At 40.9% G+C, this 18,991-nt stretch overlaps 1 protein-coding gene across 1 annotated transcript; it reads left to right on the top strand.

Moving 5' to 3' along the window:
• Window positions 1-1,340: 1,340 nt before the first annotated feature.
• Window positions 1,341-18,720, top strand: CDRT4 (CMT1A duplicated region transcript 4). Its single transcript, XM_011359137.1, has 4 exons — window positions 1,341-1,370; window positions 2,733-2,811; window positions 16,595-16,669; window positions 18,263-18,720. Exons 1-4 carry the CDS (start codon window positions 1,341-1,343, stop codon window positions 18,718-18,720), a joined length of 642 nt encoding a protein of 213 aa, XP_011357439.1.
• Window positions 18,721-18,991: the final 271 nt, after the last annotated feature.

Here is an 18,991-nt window from a genome sequence, read left to right as displayed (position 1 = left end):
AGAATTTGGGTGTGACTTGACCATGTGCTTCTGTCTCCAGATCTCTGGACAGTCATGTTTTTGGCTGGGTCATTGGGCCCATCAGGGGGACAGTCATGTTTTTGGCTGGGTCATCGGGCCCATGTGAAGGCCTAACTGCAGGAGGATCCACTTGTAAACTCACTCACATGATTATTGGCAAGATTAAGTTCCTCACACACTGATGAACTAAGGGCTTTAGTTCCTTGTTGGGTGTTGGCTGGAAATCTCCCTCAGTTCCTTGTCACATGGGTTTCTCTATAGAGCAGGTCATAACACAGCAGCCGGCTTCCCTCAGAAAGAGAGTGAGAGAGAGAGAGAGAGAGAGAGAGAGAGAGAGCGAGCGAGAGAGCGCGTACACTAACTCAAGATGGAAGCCAAACATTTTTTCTAACTTAATTTCAGAAGTGATATCTTATCACTTTGCCATATTCTATTTGTTAGAAGTGAGTTGCTAGTTGCCGCTCACACTCAAGCAGAGTGGGATTTCACGAAGTGTTAATACCAGGAGGTGGAATCACTGGGTGCCACCTTGGAGGTCGCCTACCTCAGGACTTATGGGCCTAATTGCTGTTGAGTCTGTGCAGCCCGTGGGCCCTGCCAACCCAGCAGTTCTGATAAGTCAGTGGCTGTGATGGGCAGAGGGAAATGAGTTCCATGTTCTCTTTTACTCCTCCTGGGAGGTGAATACCTTTGTTGGCAGAGCATTCTGAAGATTTCTCAGGGGTTTTTGTCACCCTCTCTGTGGTTTTTGTCATTCTCTTAATAAAGTCCCTGATATAGCTGCTCTCTCTAGAGTTCATCTAGTTCTTACCTTGGATGCCAATGTTATTCAGCATTCTGGTTACCAAAATGAGTCCTCGGTCATAAACCAGAGAATGAAATTTATATACCATTAGTTCAGGATTCTTTGTCTTTACAAAAGTAGACAGTTATAAAGATGTTTATGGTTCATGAAATACTTTTATCTGAATTAATTAGATCAACACAACATATATGAGGCAGGATTTTTCTCATCTTGGATAGGAGGAAACTGAAGTTCAGAAAGATTAAGTAATTTGCTCAAGATTAGACATAAAAAAGTGAAGCTGGATTTCAAAACCAGTTCTCCTGGCTCTAAATTCTGTGCCCCACCCTGCATCCCCTTTAACATTGCTTGCATACCTAAATCTCCAGATTATTCCCAGTAGGAATTTGGCGAGACTTCTTGGCCCAATTTCACTCATTAAGTCATTCTAGACCAGGCTTCAGTGACCTGAGAAGAGAAATAGAACTCAGCTGGGACAAGGGATGTCAAAGCTGGAGGAGACTGCACAGCAGACATGGTTGGTGACTTTGGAGAGTTAAACAAGGTGTGTGTGCATGTGTGTGTGTATGTGTTTATTCATATGAATGTGTGCACATATCTATTCATACCTGTGTGTGTGGTTCATAGACTCTCATCCCAGGGACTATACAGATGTCCTACTTAGGGCTATGTGTGTATGTGGGTATGAGTGGACACAGATGTCTCGGACCTGTTCAGGATCGGGGGTGGTCTCCAGAGGGTCTCTTTTTGGTGAGCAGAGGGAATAAGTGGTAAAAACAGGGCTATTGGCATATGAAAAGTAGGGTGAATGGGGTGGGATGGTGAGATGTGGGATTAGTTGCATTTGTGTTGGGAGAGTGCTCTGGGCCCATCTTTTGACCTCCTGCTGTTCTAGTCTCTTCCCTGATCTTCAACGTATGGACCTATTTTTGGTGAGATGCATTTTGCTGCTAATTTCTCTACTGTGAAAACTAGACCATGTTGTTTTGGCATTGGAGATTTCACAGTGCTATACACTGATGCCGATGATGACAGTCCAACTAACAGGCTCTTACCACATGCCTAGGCCCTGTGCTCAGTGCTTTATATGAATTATCTTATGAGAAAAATCCTCATGGAAATCCATGGGGAGTTCCTATTATGGCCCCTATTTTACAGATGAGAACACTGAGACTTAGAAATTTTAAGTATTTTGTTTCAGGTCACACAGCTAAGAAGAAGTTGGCTTGTACTAAACACATGCTCTTAATTTTATACTATACTTTACTCCAAACAATTGTTTAGTATGCAGCTTTTCCATATTAGGAACTTTGGCTAGTTCTCTTACCAGCTGCCCTCTTGAGATACTGAACTACGTACATAATAATATAACTGAAACAACAATAACAGCAAAGAGAGAGCTGGTTTTCTGTCATGCTGGACGAGGGTGGATATTAAAGGCCAAGCCTTTACTGGGGAGAGCACGTCTACACAACATGCTCCATAAGGGCCTCGTTCCCAGATTTTACAAGTGTTCTCTGCATCTCTCCATTGTGCCAAGGAGACAAATTATAGCCCTTATTGTTTAATTGGATTTCTGACTCAACAAAAACTCCTTTTGTTAGGACTTCAAAATTTCCTGGCATGTTACCCACACATATTTTTATGTGGTTAGCAGTTATGTTTCATTGTATACTACTTGTGTATATTTGTGCCTAGAAAGATTCATTTGAAATTAGTAACTAAATATCTCTCCTCAGTTTCAAAAAACCTTTCTTTACTTCTGGAAAATTAATAACTGCTATTTTCTCTTTTAACCATAGGCAGCTGTTTTCTATATATTCAACTGTTCGTCTTCCCTAAAACCATCCAGAATAGTTACATTCTGTATTTTTCCAGTTTACCTTCCTCATTCTATGTTTCTCAGAAACCTAGTGAAATGAGCTGCACCAGAGACCTGAAAAAGCTTGCAGACAGAAGTGAGCACGAGAGGAGATCAGGACAAGGTAAGTCTGGCCTTGGGTTTGGACCATAATTAGTCCTCAAAATAGATAACATGTGGGCCAAGAGTTGACTAGAATTTAATTATCTTACTTTTGAGCCTTAAGAAACATAGTTTAGGGAGAGAGACATATACCAAGCAAGTAACACAATGGGATAAACAATCCTAATAGATGAGGCACAGAGGTGTGTTATACAGAAGCCCAGCTAGAGAGCTGGATGGCCTCCCAAAAGCAGTGTCATAGGAGCAGTTCTGGAAGGAGAGATAAAAGTACTAGAGAGCAGAGGACACATGTCTAAGTTTACAATATTTCCAAGGGAAGGAAACAAGTCTGTGAAAAGGAAGTCACATCCACTAACAACAGATGGAAGATACCCTAGGTGCTGCATCTGGTGGTAGTGAGATCTAGCTATGTTTGATGAGATTGGAGGCTACAGAGTACATATTAGACCAGTGGGAATGAATGGAAGTTCAGAGGAAAAGTGGAGTATGACCTGAATTGGAATTCAGTACATTTAGGCCCCAGGAACTTTCCATATTAGACAGGTTTCACTTCACCTTTCAATGAAGCCTGAATCCTAGAGTGTTGTGGCTCCAAGTTATTGCACTGTTGGTCTCTGGGTGCTTCACATGTAGTGTCTCATTCAATCTTAACAATAATCCTATAAGGTAGGTATGTCACTCCCATTTTAGAGATCGAGAAATTAAAGGTGAGAGAGATTGAGATTGAGATTGAGATTGAGAGAGAGAGAGAGAGACAGAGAGAGAGAGAGAGAGAGAGTGAGCGAGCGCTTTGCCCACTTAAAAGCAATGTGATGGTGCTAGGATTTGAACTCAAGTCGTTCTAAATTTCTTTATCACATTTATTAGGATAATATTCTACATTTTGCCAGCTGACCTTTTCTAGTAGTGGCTATTGTCAAGGCAGCTAGTCCATGGTTTCCTTTGTGTTTTGTATGTGTGTAGCTGCCTAATGTTTGGATTTCCAATAATCCTTAGAAATCCCAGGGAAAATTGTTGTGGCAACTGCAGTAATATTTGTTTATCTAATAATTGTGATCCAAGTGTCTGAGGACAGAGAAGTGAATGTGAGATCCCTTCTCTTATGGAACTTACCTTCTAGTTAATTAAGAGAAAATAAACAAATGAGTAAATTGTAAGAAATGTCAGTCAGGAATAGTCAGCTATCTTGCAGAGAATTACAATAGGAGGCATGGTAATGACTGACTGGTGGCAGTCATGATAGGCCTCACTGAAGAATTCACATTTAGGCTGAATCATGACTTACAAGAAGGAACAACCTATGTGAAGATAAGGGAAAATTATATCCCAGGCAGAGGGAGCAGCTGGAGAAGGACCTTAATGTGGAAACAAGCTTGGTGTATTTGACAAGAGGAGAAAGATCAGCGTGGTTGGTGCCACAAGTGTTTGGGAGAGTGGTACCAGATAAGCCTGGAAGGAGAGGCAGGGACTAGATCAAGGAGAACTTTGTAGGCCAAGGTTGGAATTTACATTGTATCCTAAATGGAATGGGAAGCCTTTGAAGTATCAGCAGTAGAATGGTTTAATCTGGTTTATATTTAAAAATTATCATCACCCTGTGTCCTTTGTGGAGAAGAAATTTTAAGGGGAAAGGGTGGAAGCAAGGAGACCACCTAGCAGATATTCAGTAGTCCAATAAGAAGATGTTGGTGTCTTGGATAAGGATGGAAGTGTAGAGAAGTTTAATAATAGTAAAGGGTGGCAGTGGTGAGGGAGAATAATGAATTGAATATATGAAGTACAGAAGCAAGAGGACTCGAAGATGACTCCTAGGTTTTTGATTAGACAATATGGTGAATGATGGATGCCTCTCTCTGAGATGGAAAAGACTGGAGAGGAACATATTAGGGAGTAAGGTCAAGAGTTCTGTTTGAACCATGAAAAGTTTGACATTTTATTAGATACTATACAAATGTAGATGTACAGATGGCAGTTAGATATATAAGTTTAGATTTCAGGGAAGGGATCAGGTAGAATTAAGATGTGACAAAAAGGTAAGATGTAAAGCCACAGAACTGACTGAAGTTACCTTGGGGGCCTTTGTAGATAAAGTAAGAAGGAAGCCTAGAAATCATCAATGGAAACTGAGCAGGGTAGCGAGTGACATAGGTCCATGTGGTGTCATGGAATCAAATAGGAAAATATTTCAAGAACTTGAGAGTAGTCAACTATGTCCAGGGTCATTGCATCTTGGAAGGCAAGAGGGATGGGGCCGGGGCTGCAATGGAGAGACATTCTTTGATATGAACATGGACATTTCATCCATCATAGTGGGAGGAAAGGCAGCATGCACAGGAGCAGTTGGTAGGAGCGATGGTGGGGAGAGACAAATGTATTTCTGATGGATCCTTGGATATTTCCTCAAGGAAGGCAAGGCAAGGACATGGACAGAGAGTGAGAGGGAGAAGGAGGTGATGAAGAAGTTTGAAATAGTTGTTTGTGTAGTAGGAGAGTAAAAAGACTTGGAGAGGAGGGAGAAGTGGGTGGGCTAATTATGATGACTGACTTTGAGACAGAGAAGTGAGAGTGTGGAATATTAAAAGGATTCTCAACTTTTTCTGTCTGGCTTATTTTGCTTAGCATGATTATCTCGAGGTCCATCCATGTTGTTGCAAATGGCAGTATTTCATCTCTTCCTATGGCTGACTAATATTCCATTGTATATATGTACCACAGCTTCTTTAGCCAATCATCTATTGTAGGACACTTTGGTTGCTTCCATGTCCTGTCCACTGTAATAATGCTGCTATGAACATCGGTGTGCAAATATCTTTTTGGATAAGGGTAAAGGGGATCAAATATATGGTAACTGAAGGAAACTGGACTTTGGGTGGTAAACACACAATAGAATATATAAATGTCAAATTATAATGTGCACCTGAAAATTATATAATTGTATTAACCGATGTTACCGCAATAAACTTAATAAAAAAATAAAAATAAAAGGATTCTGCAGCTAGACAGCCTGAGTGACAATCCTGGCTTTGTCGTGTAATAGTAATGTGATCTTGGATGTGCTATCGAACATCCTTATAGGCTTTAGTTTCCTTGCTTGTAAAATGGGGATAATATAACATCTAATTTGTAAGATTTTTTGAGGATTAAATTAGTCAATATAGGTAAGGTGCTTAGACTATACCCAGGACACCGTGCATGGCACAGAAACTTTAGCTATTATCATTTCAGATGAGACCTATCAGTGCAGTTGTGTTTTTTCTCATCGTGTTTAGTTGCTGAGGTGGCACACCCAGAAGAGTCTAACAGCTGGGTTTTACTAATACTGGGGCTTGGTCATGCAAATATGGTAGAGGGAGGGAGAAAGGTAAGGGGATTAAGGTCACTTGCAAGAGGTTATAATGAGAGACCATGAAATTTAAACAGGATAAAGCAGGAAATGAGGGTATGAAGGGGTGACTGAGAGAGAGAGGTAGAATGAATGAATTGAAATAGAGGAATTGCTAGATTGGGAGCTGTTTGAGTGAGCGTGCTGTAATGATAGCCGAGGTAATAGAGTGGGATGCTCTTGTTGAGATCATGAATATAGTGTGGTTATTGGTAATGCTAAGAAAAATGGATTGACCACAAGGGTGGGTGGCAGAATTAAGAGGAAGTCAAGATTAATGAAGGTGAGTAGGTCAAGGAAGATTGGGCTAGAGATTTGCATGGATCACTCATGAGATGATGAAGAAACCACTGATGATGGTAGGAGTAAAGGTGCAAATGAAGCTAGTGTGCCAGGAGCTAAAGTGGTCAGTGACTGAGGGGTAGAGGCCAAGGATCAGAAGCTGGCAATAACCGGGTGGATAGCGGGGTTATCTCATCTCAAGGCACGAACTTCAAAGGAGCAGGAAGGAAAATGGTTCAGAATGTCAGAGGAGAGTAAGGGGGACAAGTACCCACCTCCAGGTCCAGAAGCTTGTAGGTCATGAGAGAACAAACAACCCTTCCTGGAGAAATCTGTGGGGAATATGGTATCACGAGGGCCAGAAGGGATGATACTTCCTTTGGTGATGATCTAACAAAGCACTCTTGGCAGAAAGCTTCAGGGGTATATGGGAGTAGGAGTGTCTTCAAATTGCAGCTTTTTATCCTCAGTTTTTCAGATTTTGAACACAATTTTATCTGTTTACTCAAAACTTTGAGTAAATCCCACACCTTTGGATCCCTGACAATTTTCTCAACATAAGGTGGTGAATGCTACTTATATTAGGGTCATTTTGCCTTCTCCCTTGAGTACAGGGGAAGGGCAGATTCTTTTTCTGGGAGAGTTAGGAAAGTTTCTTTTCCTGAATGGCTGAGCTACACTCTGGATTTTGGAGGACATGTAGTGGGGAGTGGAAAGAGAATTCAGGACAATGGTAACAGGGAATGCCAAGAAGTCAGGGCATGAGAGTTTGGCGAGTGTGGCAAATGATGGGCTGCTTAGAGTCACTGAAGTGTCATATGTGTGTTTGTGTGTGTCTTGTGTGTTTCTGTGTATGTGGAGGGGGAGAGTCATGATGATAGGAGCTAAGATTGGGAAGCTTTCCGGGGATTAAATTTTGAAGGGTTTTGTACACCATGCTAAGGAATTGCATTTTATCTTGCTGGCAGTAGGGAGTAAATAAGTTTTGAGCAGAAGTATGACATGTTCAAATTTTTCTCAGTTGGTTTCCCCTGCTTAGAATGTCATGCCTGGTGTAGTGCTTGGGACATAATAAACATCCAGCAAATATTTGTCAAATGAATGGATGAATATATTTATAAATGACAATTCTTTCAGCACCTCTGTGGTGAATAAATACGGGGAAAGAGAATAAAGGTTGGAAACCTATTTGGGGAATGGACCTGGAACTTGGAGTGTAAAAGAGAAGAAAGAATTGAGTTTCTACTTTGAGTGTCAGGAAGGTTGGTGATGTCATTGACAGAAGCAGGGCATGAAGATGGAGGAGATGTTTGTAAAAGTATGGAATGATAATACTGAGCTTTGTTTTGAACAGATTTAAATTTGATGAAAACACAAAACTTAGAAACTTGTTTAATAAGTGGATGGAAATAAAAATTTCTTAAAAGAGAGACAGGTTCTAAGAACATATTTTGGTTAATTTATCAAGGTCCCAGTGGTACTGAAGACACAGAGTGATACGTCTTTGGGAAAGTAATTAATTTTGACTAAACTCAAAGGAAAATGATTAATAATTTAGGATGCCAATATAACAATTTATAATGGGACATATACCTAGGTGTTATTCGATATATCAATTTTCAGAAGATTATTGAATGAACAAGAGCAAAATAAACTATTTTCATCAAGTCATATAGCCAATGAATCCCCCTTTTTATTCATTCACTTTTCAGAGAACAAATATCGACATTCCCAAGTCCATGTTATCCTGTCCCTTGCACAGTGCTGGAGGAAACTTGCAAACTTTAGCAGGATCTTTTCCACACTTCCTTGCTTACTCAATAGAAAATATAGGGCAAAGTCTGATAATTTCTTGATAGTTGAGGGACCTCATTAAGAGCATTTATGATTTTTCTTGGGAGCAGCACTGTTGGAATGGCCTCATTATAATGGGGGCTGGTGTGGGGAATTGAGACTGGTGGCCCCTTCACTAAATGGCGTGTGCCCTCTTCCCTTTATAGGACATTGGTTTGCTCTTCGTGGTTCTTTGGTTCCCCCAATCATCTCCACTTGTCTTGATGATTGGCTGGAGTATTTTGCACCTCCTTCTTTGGAGAGGGATGTTGGGCGGCCTTCACTTGGCTCCTACATTTTGAGCTCTAGGCACCACACTTTGAAAGTTTAGAGAATATTTTTCATTGATCCCATTGCTGTTTCCTTGCCAGCACATCCAGTTTTTAAAAAGCACTACAATGTGTAGGATACTTGTGGGGGCACTTTTCCTGCGTATAGCTAATTTTGGCCATGGAGAGCTGATTCTTTTTAACATCTTTCTCCTCTGACCCTCCTATGACTGGGTGGCAGTGGGACGCTTTTGCTCCAGTTTTCTTACCTGAAGTCTGTCTCACATTGGCACTAGAAACAGTCACTCACAGCCTCCATTTCAGTTTCTGGCCTCAACACTATGGGCTGTGCTCCAATGAATGGTAGACCTTGGAGCTGGTAGGAACACTAGAGACCATGGCAGCAAATATCCTACTTGCTTTTTATTCATGAAGATAGGGGAGCAGATAGAACACACTCACCTCTCAGGGTTGAAGGAGAAGTGGCTTTGGCAATAATGAAAAATTTGGGAGACTAGCAATCGTCAGGAGCCAACATTTTCTGAGCATCTCGCTATATAGAGGTTTATAAAAAGTGAAAGAGCATCAATGGGTTTTCATTTTAAAAGATATAGCTTATCACTTGCAGTGGCTAAAATTGGAAAGACCTTAAGATCCCCAGATAGACACATGATTAATACTCATTCATTCATTTGATGGATTATTAAGCAGCCTCTAAAATAAATATGAGAACACTTTAAGAACATGAGAAAATTCAATATAATGCTGGAACAAAAATGATGGATTCAAAAGGATGTGTACATTTTGTGACCATAACCATGTGAGAACTGGATGAGAGCCCCCAGGTAATAGTTGTGTAGTGGTAATGGGATTATAAGATTAAAAAATAACATCTTCCAAAACTTCCTATAATGCTGATATATAACTCCAGTTGTGAGAACAACATACAAATAAATAAAGCAAAATACAACCTATCATCATCAACATGACACAGGCCTTGAATTGCTCTTCTAGGAAAGGAGATGATTTGTTCTAGTTCTTCCTCACAGTCTGCTAGTGAATGTGGGCTGGTCACACAAGGGCAGGAGTACGGGACTGTTCATCAAGTAGAGTTGTCACTGCACAGCATTTAAATTAGCCTCTTTCACTCTGTCTTCCAACCTTAACAGTGCTGAGTAACATCTACAAAGCTTTCCTTCCTTTGCTTCACTCTAAAATATTGCATTTTCCTTTTGCTTAATTTCCATTTTGTAAGTTGTTTTAGGAATAAAATTATGCTGAGTATGAATGAAGAGATTCAGGGTAAAGCACAGTCAAACTCTAATTTTCAGGAGGCAATTTATTTGGACTGTGGTTCAACTGGAGACAACTGATCTCTGACCACTGGGAGTTTTCATTTAATTATAATTCGAGGTTATCTGTGACCCAAGGGTTGGGTGCAATATGTGATGGCATGGATTTTCTCACATTGGGCATGAACCAGGAAAACTCTATGATACTAAGGACATGCTGTCCTGTCAATAGGCTGATAGAATAATTAAATCCTATAGAAGGCAGCTACTTTAGTTCTTTGTTTTTGCCAAAGGCTCAAATGTAAGTCACCTTCTTTAAAGCAAACACTGGCCTGGATTGCTAGTCCTTTCAGTCTTTTAAAAAGGGGTGGCCTGGCCCATTGATTGAGACCAGTCCTGGGAAATGCTTGTCTGTTTCCCTGATGTGTTTTCTAGGTTCACAATATCCCCATTGTTCCAGCAGAGCGGGACTTCCTTTTTCTGATTGATTAGACATTGTGAGGCCACACATTTTCATGGTCTCCTTGCTCATGAGCCAGCTGTCAGGCTGAGAGAGGGTCTCTGAGCACAAATTGTCTGAAGTCTTTCATGTTCAATTTCCTGAACATGAGATTATAGGGCTATTTCTTGCTGTCTGTTTCTCCATACCTTTCTTACTTATCTGCCTATCAATGTATAAGTTTACCCTAAAATGTCCATAGAAGAAAAGTTTAAAAAGCTCTTCTCTGATTATGCCTGTTTGGCTTGTTATGAACATTTCATTTTAAAATTTGAAACTTGATCTGTAGATAACATGGCCACATGTGCTTTGTGCCTAATAGATCTTCATATTACATCTTAAAATGGAAATTTTTATATTTATGATTGATTATTCCTTGGATAAGTATAAAATTAAATTCATAGTGGTACCTGACGGGTATACAATGACCAGCGCTTTTTCCTGCCATGAATTCGTAAGGCATTTATTCAGCCAACTCGATGTTGTACATAGTTCATATAAAGAAAATGTATCATTTGGAAACAGCCTGTATGATCTGCATGCTGGAAGAATGTGGACACTGAAATGAAGCATTTCATTCAGGATTTTAAAACATTGAGTCTGGTATTTAAACAATGCCCACTGCCCATCATTTTCCTTGTCCTTCAAGATTCAGCACAACCATCTTCTCTTGAACATGTTTTTTGACATCCTTCCCCACTCTGGCTGAGTTAGGAAGCTTATAGTGTGTCACCTCAAGAGCCTCATGTGACTAAGGTGCTGCCTCATTCTGCTCTGTGTCCCTAGCACCTGCTGCAGTGCCTGGTACCTGGATATACTCAATAGTTATCTACAGAGTGACTGATGTGATTTGTTTTGGCCTATGTACAGGATGTCTTGACTTTTTTTTTTCTGATGACAAAGATGACACAGATTATTTTTTGTTTGAGTTGTTACTGGTATGGGAAACAAACTTCCTTTGTGGATCCTCGACATTGAAAAGGGTAGATCCCAAAGCAAGAGGTGAGTGTGAAGAAATTCATAACAATTTATGGATGCATGTGAGAAGGTGGCCATGAACGCATGCATGACTGAATGACTGAACTGATGCTGCATGGCCATAGATACTTAAACTCTATTTTCACTGTTGTGTGTCTCAAGGTATACACATAATCCTCAGAGAAATATGTAGTGTATAAAAGCATTATCAACAAACAGTGTATCCCCCTCCCACCGCCATAAGTGGTGCTAGATCTGTGTTAGAAGATGGGCACCTCTGATTAGACTCCTATCTTCCCTTCCCATATGTGGTTAGAGATAATTGCTTCCCCCTAGAAAGAGGCATGGTCTATATTAGAACATACTGACAACCTGCCTTTTCTGATGACAAAGATGACACAGATTATTTTTTGCGCCTTTCACATACAACCTGATTAAAATTTTTTTTTTATTATGATGATTTGATTAATGAAATCCATTAATTTTTAGGTATACAATTCAACAGTAAGGGGTGTGTGTGTGTGTGTGTGTGTGTGTGTGTGTGTGTGTGTGTGTGTGTGTTGTACACATATTGCATTGTGTTCACTGCCCATAGTTAGATTTCTTTCTGTCACCGCATATTTGACCCCTTTCACTCCATCTGCCTCCCCTCCCCTTTGCCCCCTCTCCTCTGGTAACCACTAGTTTATTGTTCATGTCCATGAGTCTCTGCTTGTTTGTCCTGTTTGTATGTTGTTTTTAGGTTTATATCCCACATATAAGTGATATCATGTGCTTTTCAACAACCTGAATTTTTAACAGAGCACAGTGATGGGCTTGTTTCTCCTCTCCTTGGAGTGTGTATATGTTTGAGAGGAGCAGCATTGAGGAAGAGAAGGTGGCCAGTATAAGAAGGGAGAAAACTCCTCTTCTTTTTTGAAAGACCAACCTGCTCCTTCAACACTTACTCTCTTCTGTTTTAACAGTTCTAGGACTCCCAGTGCCCCTCAGCATCAGTGTTGCTAAAAGCAAATCAAACCATTATTTTGTGTTCACCTCCCTAGAGCCCATCAGGCAGAGGTGGGGCTATGGCAAGAGTTTCCATAGCTTCCATGGGATAGGGGGCAGGGTAAAGAGGTGGGACTAATGGGAAGTCTGTGAGGTGTGCACTGTATTTTCCCAGGTCTGAAATGCAGGAGGTTAGAACATGTACTTGGCCTGTAAGATGTGGCGCGCGTGCGCACGCGCGCGCGTGTGTGTGTGTGTGTGTGTGTGTGTGTGTACATTCAGGATGGAGATCGGCACATGAAATACACAACACACTGCACCAGGTTGATTCATGCCTGGGAATATTTCTCTGGATCTTAGAGATAAGCCTTCCAAGACACTTCTGGCTTAAGTGACAGCTTCCTCTTTAGCCATAAATAAATGAAGAACAGCCAGAGGACAGACAAGGAAACAGAGGGCAGAGGAGGACATGAGAGGTTGAGGAGGATAATATGTAGGGGCGAAATGAAACTGCATAGCTTTCTGTTTTGGAAGTGGTTGTCCTTCTGGGATCAGACAAGACTCAGGTATGACAGAGTGAGAAAAATGAGAGATGAGACAAGCAAGACAAGATACCTGCATATTGGAGCAGAGAAGAGAGAAAAGAGGCTGAACAGAGGGAAATAGGTCTCATATTCAATGAAACATTAGCCCCTCATCTTGGCTTGTTCTTCTGGGTATGGATACTTTTGTGGGATCAACCTTCTAAGGCTGATTTTAGAGGAAGTGAGTCATTGAAGACACAAGCTATATCCTGAGTAAGTTCATTCTTCCATCTTCTTAATGTCATAACAGTCTCATACTCACAATTCCAAAACAAGTGCTGGAAAAGGATTTTGGAATCCACACATTTTCCTGGTTACTTGTCCACGATATGCCCTACCCAATGAATGAATGAATGATTTTTTTAGTCAAATGAGATTAGGAGAGGCTGCAAATCTGTCTACCTTTTGGAGAGTTACAGAACAAGTTAACATAGTATAGGCTCTAAGAAGTCCTGTGCTAAATGAATTTGTTTAACATATCAGTTTTCAGAATTACCTGACTGAGGACAGGCCTTCTAAACTTATATTGCACAACATCATAGACTATGCGAATATAGTCCCCTGGATTAAACAATCTATGTGACCGGTTAGGATGACTCTTGCCATGGACCTTTTTTCCCCCCTCTAAGTAACACCTACTAATATTTTGAGAGATTCTTGCATTCTATAGGACACAGCTTAGGAAACATTGGGTTAAGATGATGTCTTGCCTATCATGAATATGCAAACAGCACTACTTTCACAATGTTATTGGGGCTAAAAGTCTGAATGGGGTTGACTTATGTGAGAGCACTCATCCATCTGTCCTGCCTGGAACCCACAAAATCCTTTTTTAAGATGATTTCCTGAGATAAGGATGCAACTTGTGGCCAAAGACAGAGGGTGAGATTAGCTTTGCATAAGAATACCATTCAGGACCACAGTTTTCTTAGCTCAGTACTTTAAGGCACTGGGTCTCCTTTGATCTGAGTCAATTCCGGTATTGGCAGGTGGTGGTGGAAATACTCCATGGTCATTTTAAATGTTTAAAGGTCACTGGTATGCAGTACTGACTATACATAATGAAGAATTTTTGAATGAAAATATGTGTTTTAGGACTGCCAGAGGGCTAAAATAATCTCCTGGACCAGTTTCCCATTTCTTAAGTAGTTAATACCCTATAAATCTTCAGTGTTTTTGGTTTAGATTCTAGAATAGTGGTTCCCAAACTTTGCAGCACATTAGAATCAAGCTTTTAATTCTGATGCCTGTGTTGCATCCCATTCCAATTAAATCACAATTTTGAGCGTGGGAGCCAAGCATTTGATTTTTAAAAGATCTTCAGTAATTCCAATGTGCAGCTAAGCTGAGAGACCGCTGGTTTAGAAGTACTTTCATTTTTAGACATTTTACTATAACAGCCATGCCTCTGTGAGAGAAGCAGGACAGAAATTCATCCTCATCCTCATCTCGTAAGTGAGACAACAGAGGTCCTAAGAAGTTAAGGATCGTGATCAATCTCACACATTTGTGTCAGGTTTCAGGCATGTGTCACTCTTTTGAATTTATTTAGGCCAAACCCAGCGTATCAGGTTAAATTCTGGAAAGGGGATAAGAGACTGGGCTAGTGGAGGGAGGAGCTGGGCTTGAAAACCCGGTGGATTAAACATGCGCCTTTGTGACTGTAGGAGAAACAAGGAAACCATTTCAATGTTCTGTCTCCCGCCCCTCCCATCAGTGTTGTTTCTGTCTGTAGACTGCTGGTTTGCATTTCATTTAGGAGACAAAATGGAACCTTTGTGCCAGAGTTGAAGGAAATTATAAAAGCCCACAGCTTGTCTTCACATTTAATGTCAACTATTTCTCTTCTTCTTTTCAAACAAACAAGTCCTCCCATGAGTTTGAGGCTGTCTCAAACATTCTCTCCTTTGGTTTTAAAGTTTCCCAGTTTCTACATGAGCAGATGTGAGAAAAACCTGCTATTTACTAGAGTTGCCCTATCAGTAGCTGAGGGTGACACTTGGATGACATACTCTATGTTACTGAGGACTTGGAATGGATGCCCTGAAATTCTGAGATCCCATGGTAGGTCTTAGAAAGAGAAATAAGATACTTCCACTTCCAATTTCTTTTTTTTTTTTATTGTGTAAAACTCTTTCAAGTTTAAAGAACTATTTGAGTATTTTTCTTCCCTAGCTGCAGAAAAACTATATTGTGAATTCTCCTAAAATTGCCACTAGGACTTAGTAGTAGGCCTGCATCAGAGTAGGTTTGACAAAAACTAGCTTTTTAATTTTTTAAAAGAGTATGAACGAATCTCTAAGATGCTATCCTTTGTTAGGTGTGTTATAATAAAATGCTAATATTTGTGAATAATTTACTTTAAATATTGTGTAATTTAAGGTTGTCCTAGCCAACAACATACTTACTTGCCTTCCACAATGGTTCCTTGATTAGAGGGAAAAAGGGTATAAAACCTGGGAATTGCTTATCTCAGGGGAATGTTTCACACATGAACAAGTCAGCTGAAATAAAGGTTAAGAAACATTGTTCAGTCTAAACCAGAGCTATTTGGAGTATGATCCTCAGACCAGATGAATTACTTCAGAGGTACTTAGAAATGCAAATTCTCAGGCCCCCACTACAGACCCACTGAATCAGAATCACTGGGGATATCACCCAGCTGTCTATATTTTAACAAGCTTTCCAAGTAATTCTAGTGCTCACTAAAGTTTGAGAAGCATTTTCCTAGAGTGATAGTTCTCAAAATGTGGTCTCCTGACCACATCACCAGCATCACCTGGGAACTTCTTAAAAACCATCTGAGATTCTTTAATTGGGCATTGGCAGGTGATAATAGAAATGCTCCATGGTAGTTGTAAATGTTCAAAGGTCACAGAGATGGCAAAACTGAACATAAAAAATAATGACTTCTTGGATAAGAATTCTCAAATGTGCCCTTTCCGATTTTAGAACTGGAAAGGAACTGAAAAGATCTCTTGGATCTGTTTCCTATCACTAGGTAGTTAATAACAAAACCTTATAAATCTTCAGCGTTTTCCTACCCACCCTTGGTTTAGAATACTGACTGCTGAATCAGCAGTTCTGGAGGTGGAGCCCAGTAGTCTATATTATAACAAGCCCTCCAGGTAGATGTACCCTTAAATTCGAGACTTTAGACCACAGTTGCCAGTAAAATGCTCGCATTCACAGCTGTATAGAGCATTAAGACTTCCCTCATCATCCTGTGCTTGGAGCCCCTGAAGTTGACTCCTGGCAGCTATCTGTCTCTGCCAGTGCCAGGTTGAGAAGTGCAGCTAGAGGGCAGAAACTTGGCTCACTTTCAGTAACACGACCACAGTTGGACTCTGGAAGAAAAGATGGCATGGTTTAAAAGTGGGGACCTTTCTTTACCTTTTTCCATGGTCCAACCTCCATACAGCCCCCAGGCAGCCCAGCACTGAGTTCTTGAAAGTTTGGAGATTGGAAAGCAGAAGGCCTAGGGACTGATGTGACCTTCTGTGCTGCGCTCACCCAGCCTCTCTCCTGTTCCACAGAAGGCATGTCCTCTTCTCCGAGGGTGGGGTCACTGAGCCTCAAGCAGAGATCCTTTCACTTGGGATCCCAGGGTGGCTGCTGATCACTTTCTTCTCAGGTCACTTTGTGGTGGCTCTGGCTAACGAGTATATTTTCCCAAAGATATTTGGACCTACGATGTGAAAAACTTCCTAAAAATGAATAGGACTGATGCAAGAAAGATGAAGACAGATGAAGGTAGGGTTTGGGGCCTTAACAATGGGTGCTTCTATTGTGGGGTTGGCTAGAGGATTTGGGGTGGAAAGACAAAGAGTTGGGGCACAGGGGATGACTACTCATGTTACACTGGTAGAACAAATATAGCGTTGGGGAGGTAGAAGAGGGTCGCTGCTCATTTTGCTCTAGACAGTTTTAGTTTCACCTCTGCCAGACATAAGCGAATGCCCTAACCTGCAAGATCTGTGCATTCTGCATTTGTTCTGAGGAGACAAGGATGAACAGCCAAGTCCGTGCCTGAGAACTCCGATGTACGTTTTCTAGTGAGATGTGGTATCACACATTTTGCCTTCTCTGGGCAGAGTAATACTCTTGCAGGGAGATGAGACTTTCCACAACATGCTCTTTCCTAACAGATCTGTCCCCGGATGAGCTCCACCTCCAGAACACCCGTGAGACAGCCTGGGAATAACTGTATAACCCGAATCTTCTTTTGATTATCCCTGTTAATAGTGTTTTGCACTGGATTCAGGTTGGAGGTGGCAAGATGAGCCTTTTAATTCCACTGCCTTCCAAACTCTTACTGAAATGATCAAAGAAATATAAAATCAAGAGAAGTATATACCATTTGAGAAAACAGAGGAGGGTAAACCTGCAGGAGAGAAATGTTGAGGCATTTTCTGCTAGACAGAGTAAAATTGTAAAGGGAAGAAGGACTGACTTGCCCATGATTTGGTGTCTACAAGGAACAGGCTGCTTGGTAAAGTAATGGGTAGAATTTCTAGTAATGCCCCCTGCCACCCCTTAACACCCCAAACTTCTGGCTAGCAACTACAATGACACTTTTTGCAGTTTTGAGCCCATTAGACTTGATTTCAAGCCCACAACTTGCTGGTTGTGCAAGCTATTCTACCTTGGTCTCATCCTCTGTTAAATGGGGGGAAAACACTCATTCTAAGATATAACAAGGATTAAATAAAATAGCGCAGGCAAGGAGACATAGTCAAAATATTCCTTGTTATCATTTACTAATTACTATATGCAGGTACTTTGCTAAAAGCTTTATATATTTTTCCCTTTAATCCACATGAAGGCTCTATTAAGTTGATCTTATTCTAATCACCATTTGATAACTGAGGCAACTAAGGCTTAAAAGAGTTAAGACACTTGCTCAAGATTCACAGCTGCTAAGAGTATAGAGAAGGAATTTGAACTCAAACAGTCTAAGTGCAGAGCCCATGTTTCAAGCCCTTAAAATATACTACTTTATTTAACCTTTAAAATAGCCTTATGGTAACCACTTATATTAGTGAAAAAATAGAAGTGCAGAGCAGAACAATTCGATGTTATACAAAGATCTGAAACCAAGCCTGCTAGACTCTTAAGTCCCCTGCTCTTTCCCATCATGCTGTTCTTTAATTGATATACTCTATGGAATGCCATTCTGCCTCCCAATTTTGGATTAGATTTTATTCTTAGTGAATACAAGGGATGGAGGGAAAATATGCATGAGGGGGAGAAATTTAAAATGTAGTTCCAATACTCTCCAATTTTGAAGAATTTAATTATTGTTTGCGAGAGCCTCTAAATTGCCTAATTTCTCTTTGCTGGTAGAACTCACAGAAAACATCGGGCTTCCCCTGAAACTGCTTGAAAAACATGACCCTTGGCCAGCCTATGTCACATATACCTCCCCAGTGGTGAAAAGACTCATTGAGAAAAGCAAAGCTAGAGAACGAGAATGCATGCCAGATGTCGAGGAACGTGGACGGACACTGAGGCAGAACAAACCTTCCAGCATTATCCAACCCAAAAGGAGAAAGTCATCCAAGACCTCTGATAACATGATGTTCAAGGACATGAAGTCGGAGACCACACTATCAGTTTGGGGCACTTTTTCTTTGTTGGCCACGGGTTCCACTGTTATCCCAGAACCTATACCCTTTCATATGGATTCCAGAGAAAGTCCCACTGCAAACTATAACAAAATCATCTTCTCTCGAAAACCTATGATGAGGATGCTTCCATATAGCCCACTTCTGGCCAGCAAGGAAAAGCATTCAAATATTTAGCAAGGAGTCCCTGCAACTACTCTCCAAGATTATACAGCAATTAAGCTGCATTTGCCACAAATTTCACCATGTCCTTTATATTCGAACTTGCCCTTGCTAGTGCAGAGGTTGGCTGAGATAAACCTGATCAGAATGTGGGCTGTGGGTGGATGGGCATGTCCTCCACAGCGCTGCAGCCAGATGGGACTGGAAAGCCCATGGCACTAGTTTCCTACTATAGATGCTAAGGACATAACTGTGGGTAAATTAGTCCAGGTTCGGGAAGGAAACA

Source organism: Pteropus vampyrus, unplaced genomic scaffold, assembly GCF_000151845.1.
Source record: "Pteropus vampyrus isolate Shadow unplaced genomic scaffold, Pvam_2.0 Scaffold44, whole genome shotgun sequence".
In the NCBI taxonomy this organism is placed as follows: Eukaryota; Metazoa; Chordata; class Mammalia; order Chiroptera; family Pteropodidae; genus Pteropus; species Pteropus vampyrus.
This window is presented reverse-complemented; position numbering and strand designations above follow the sequence as displayed.

Coding starts and splice junctions, on each gene's coding strand:
- CDRT4 (XM_011359137.1), top strand. CDS start 1,341: ATGGTTGGTGACTTTGGAGAGTTAAACAAG. Junction 1,371..2,732: donor ACTTTGGAGAGTTAAACAAG/GTGTGTGTGCAT, acceptor TATGTTTCTCAG/AAACCTAGTGAAATGAGCTG. Junction 2,812..16,594: donor CGAGAGGAGATCAGGACAAG/GTAAGTCTGGCC, acceptor ATTTTCCCAAAG/ATATTTGGACCTACGATGTG.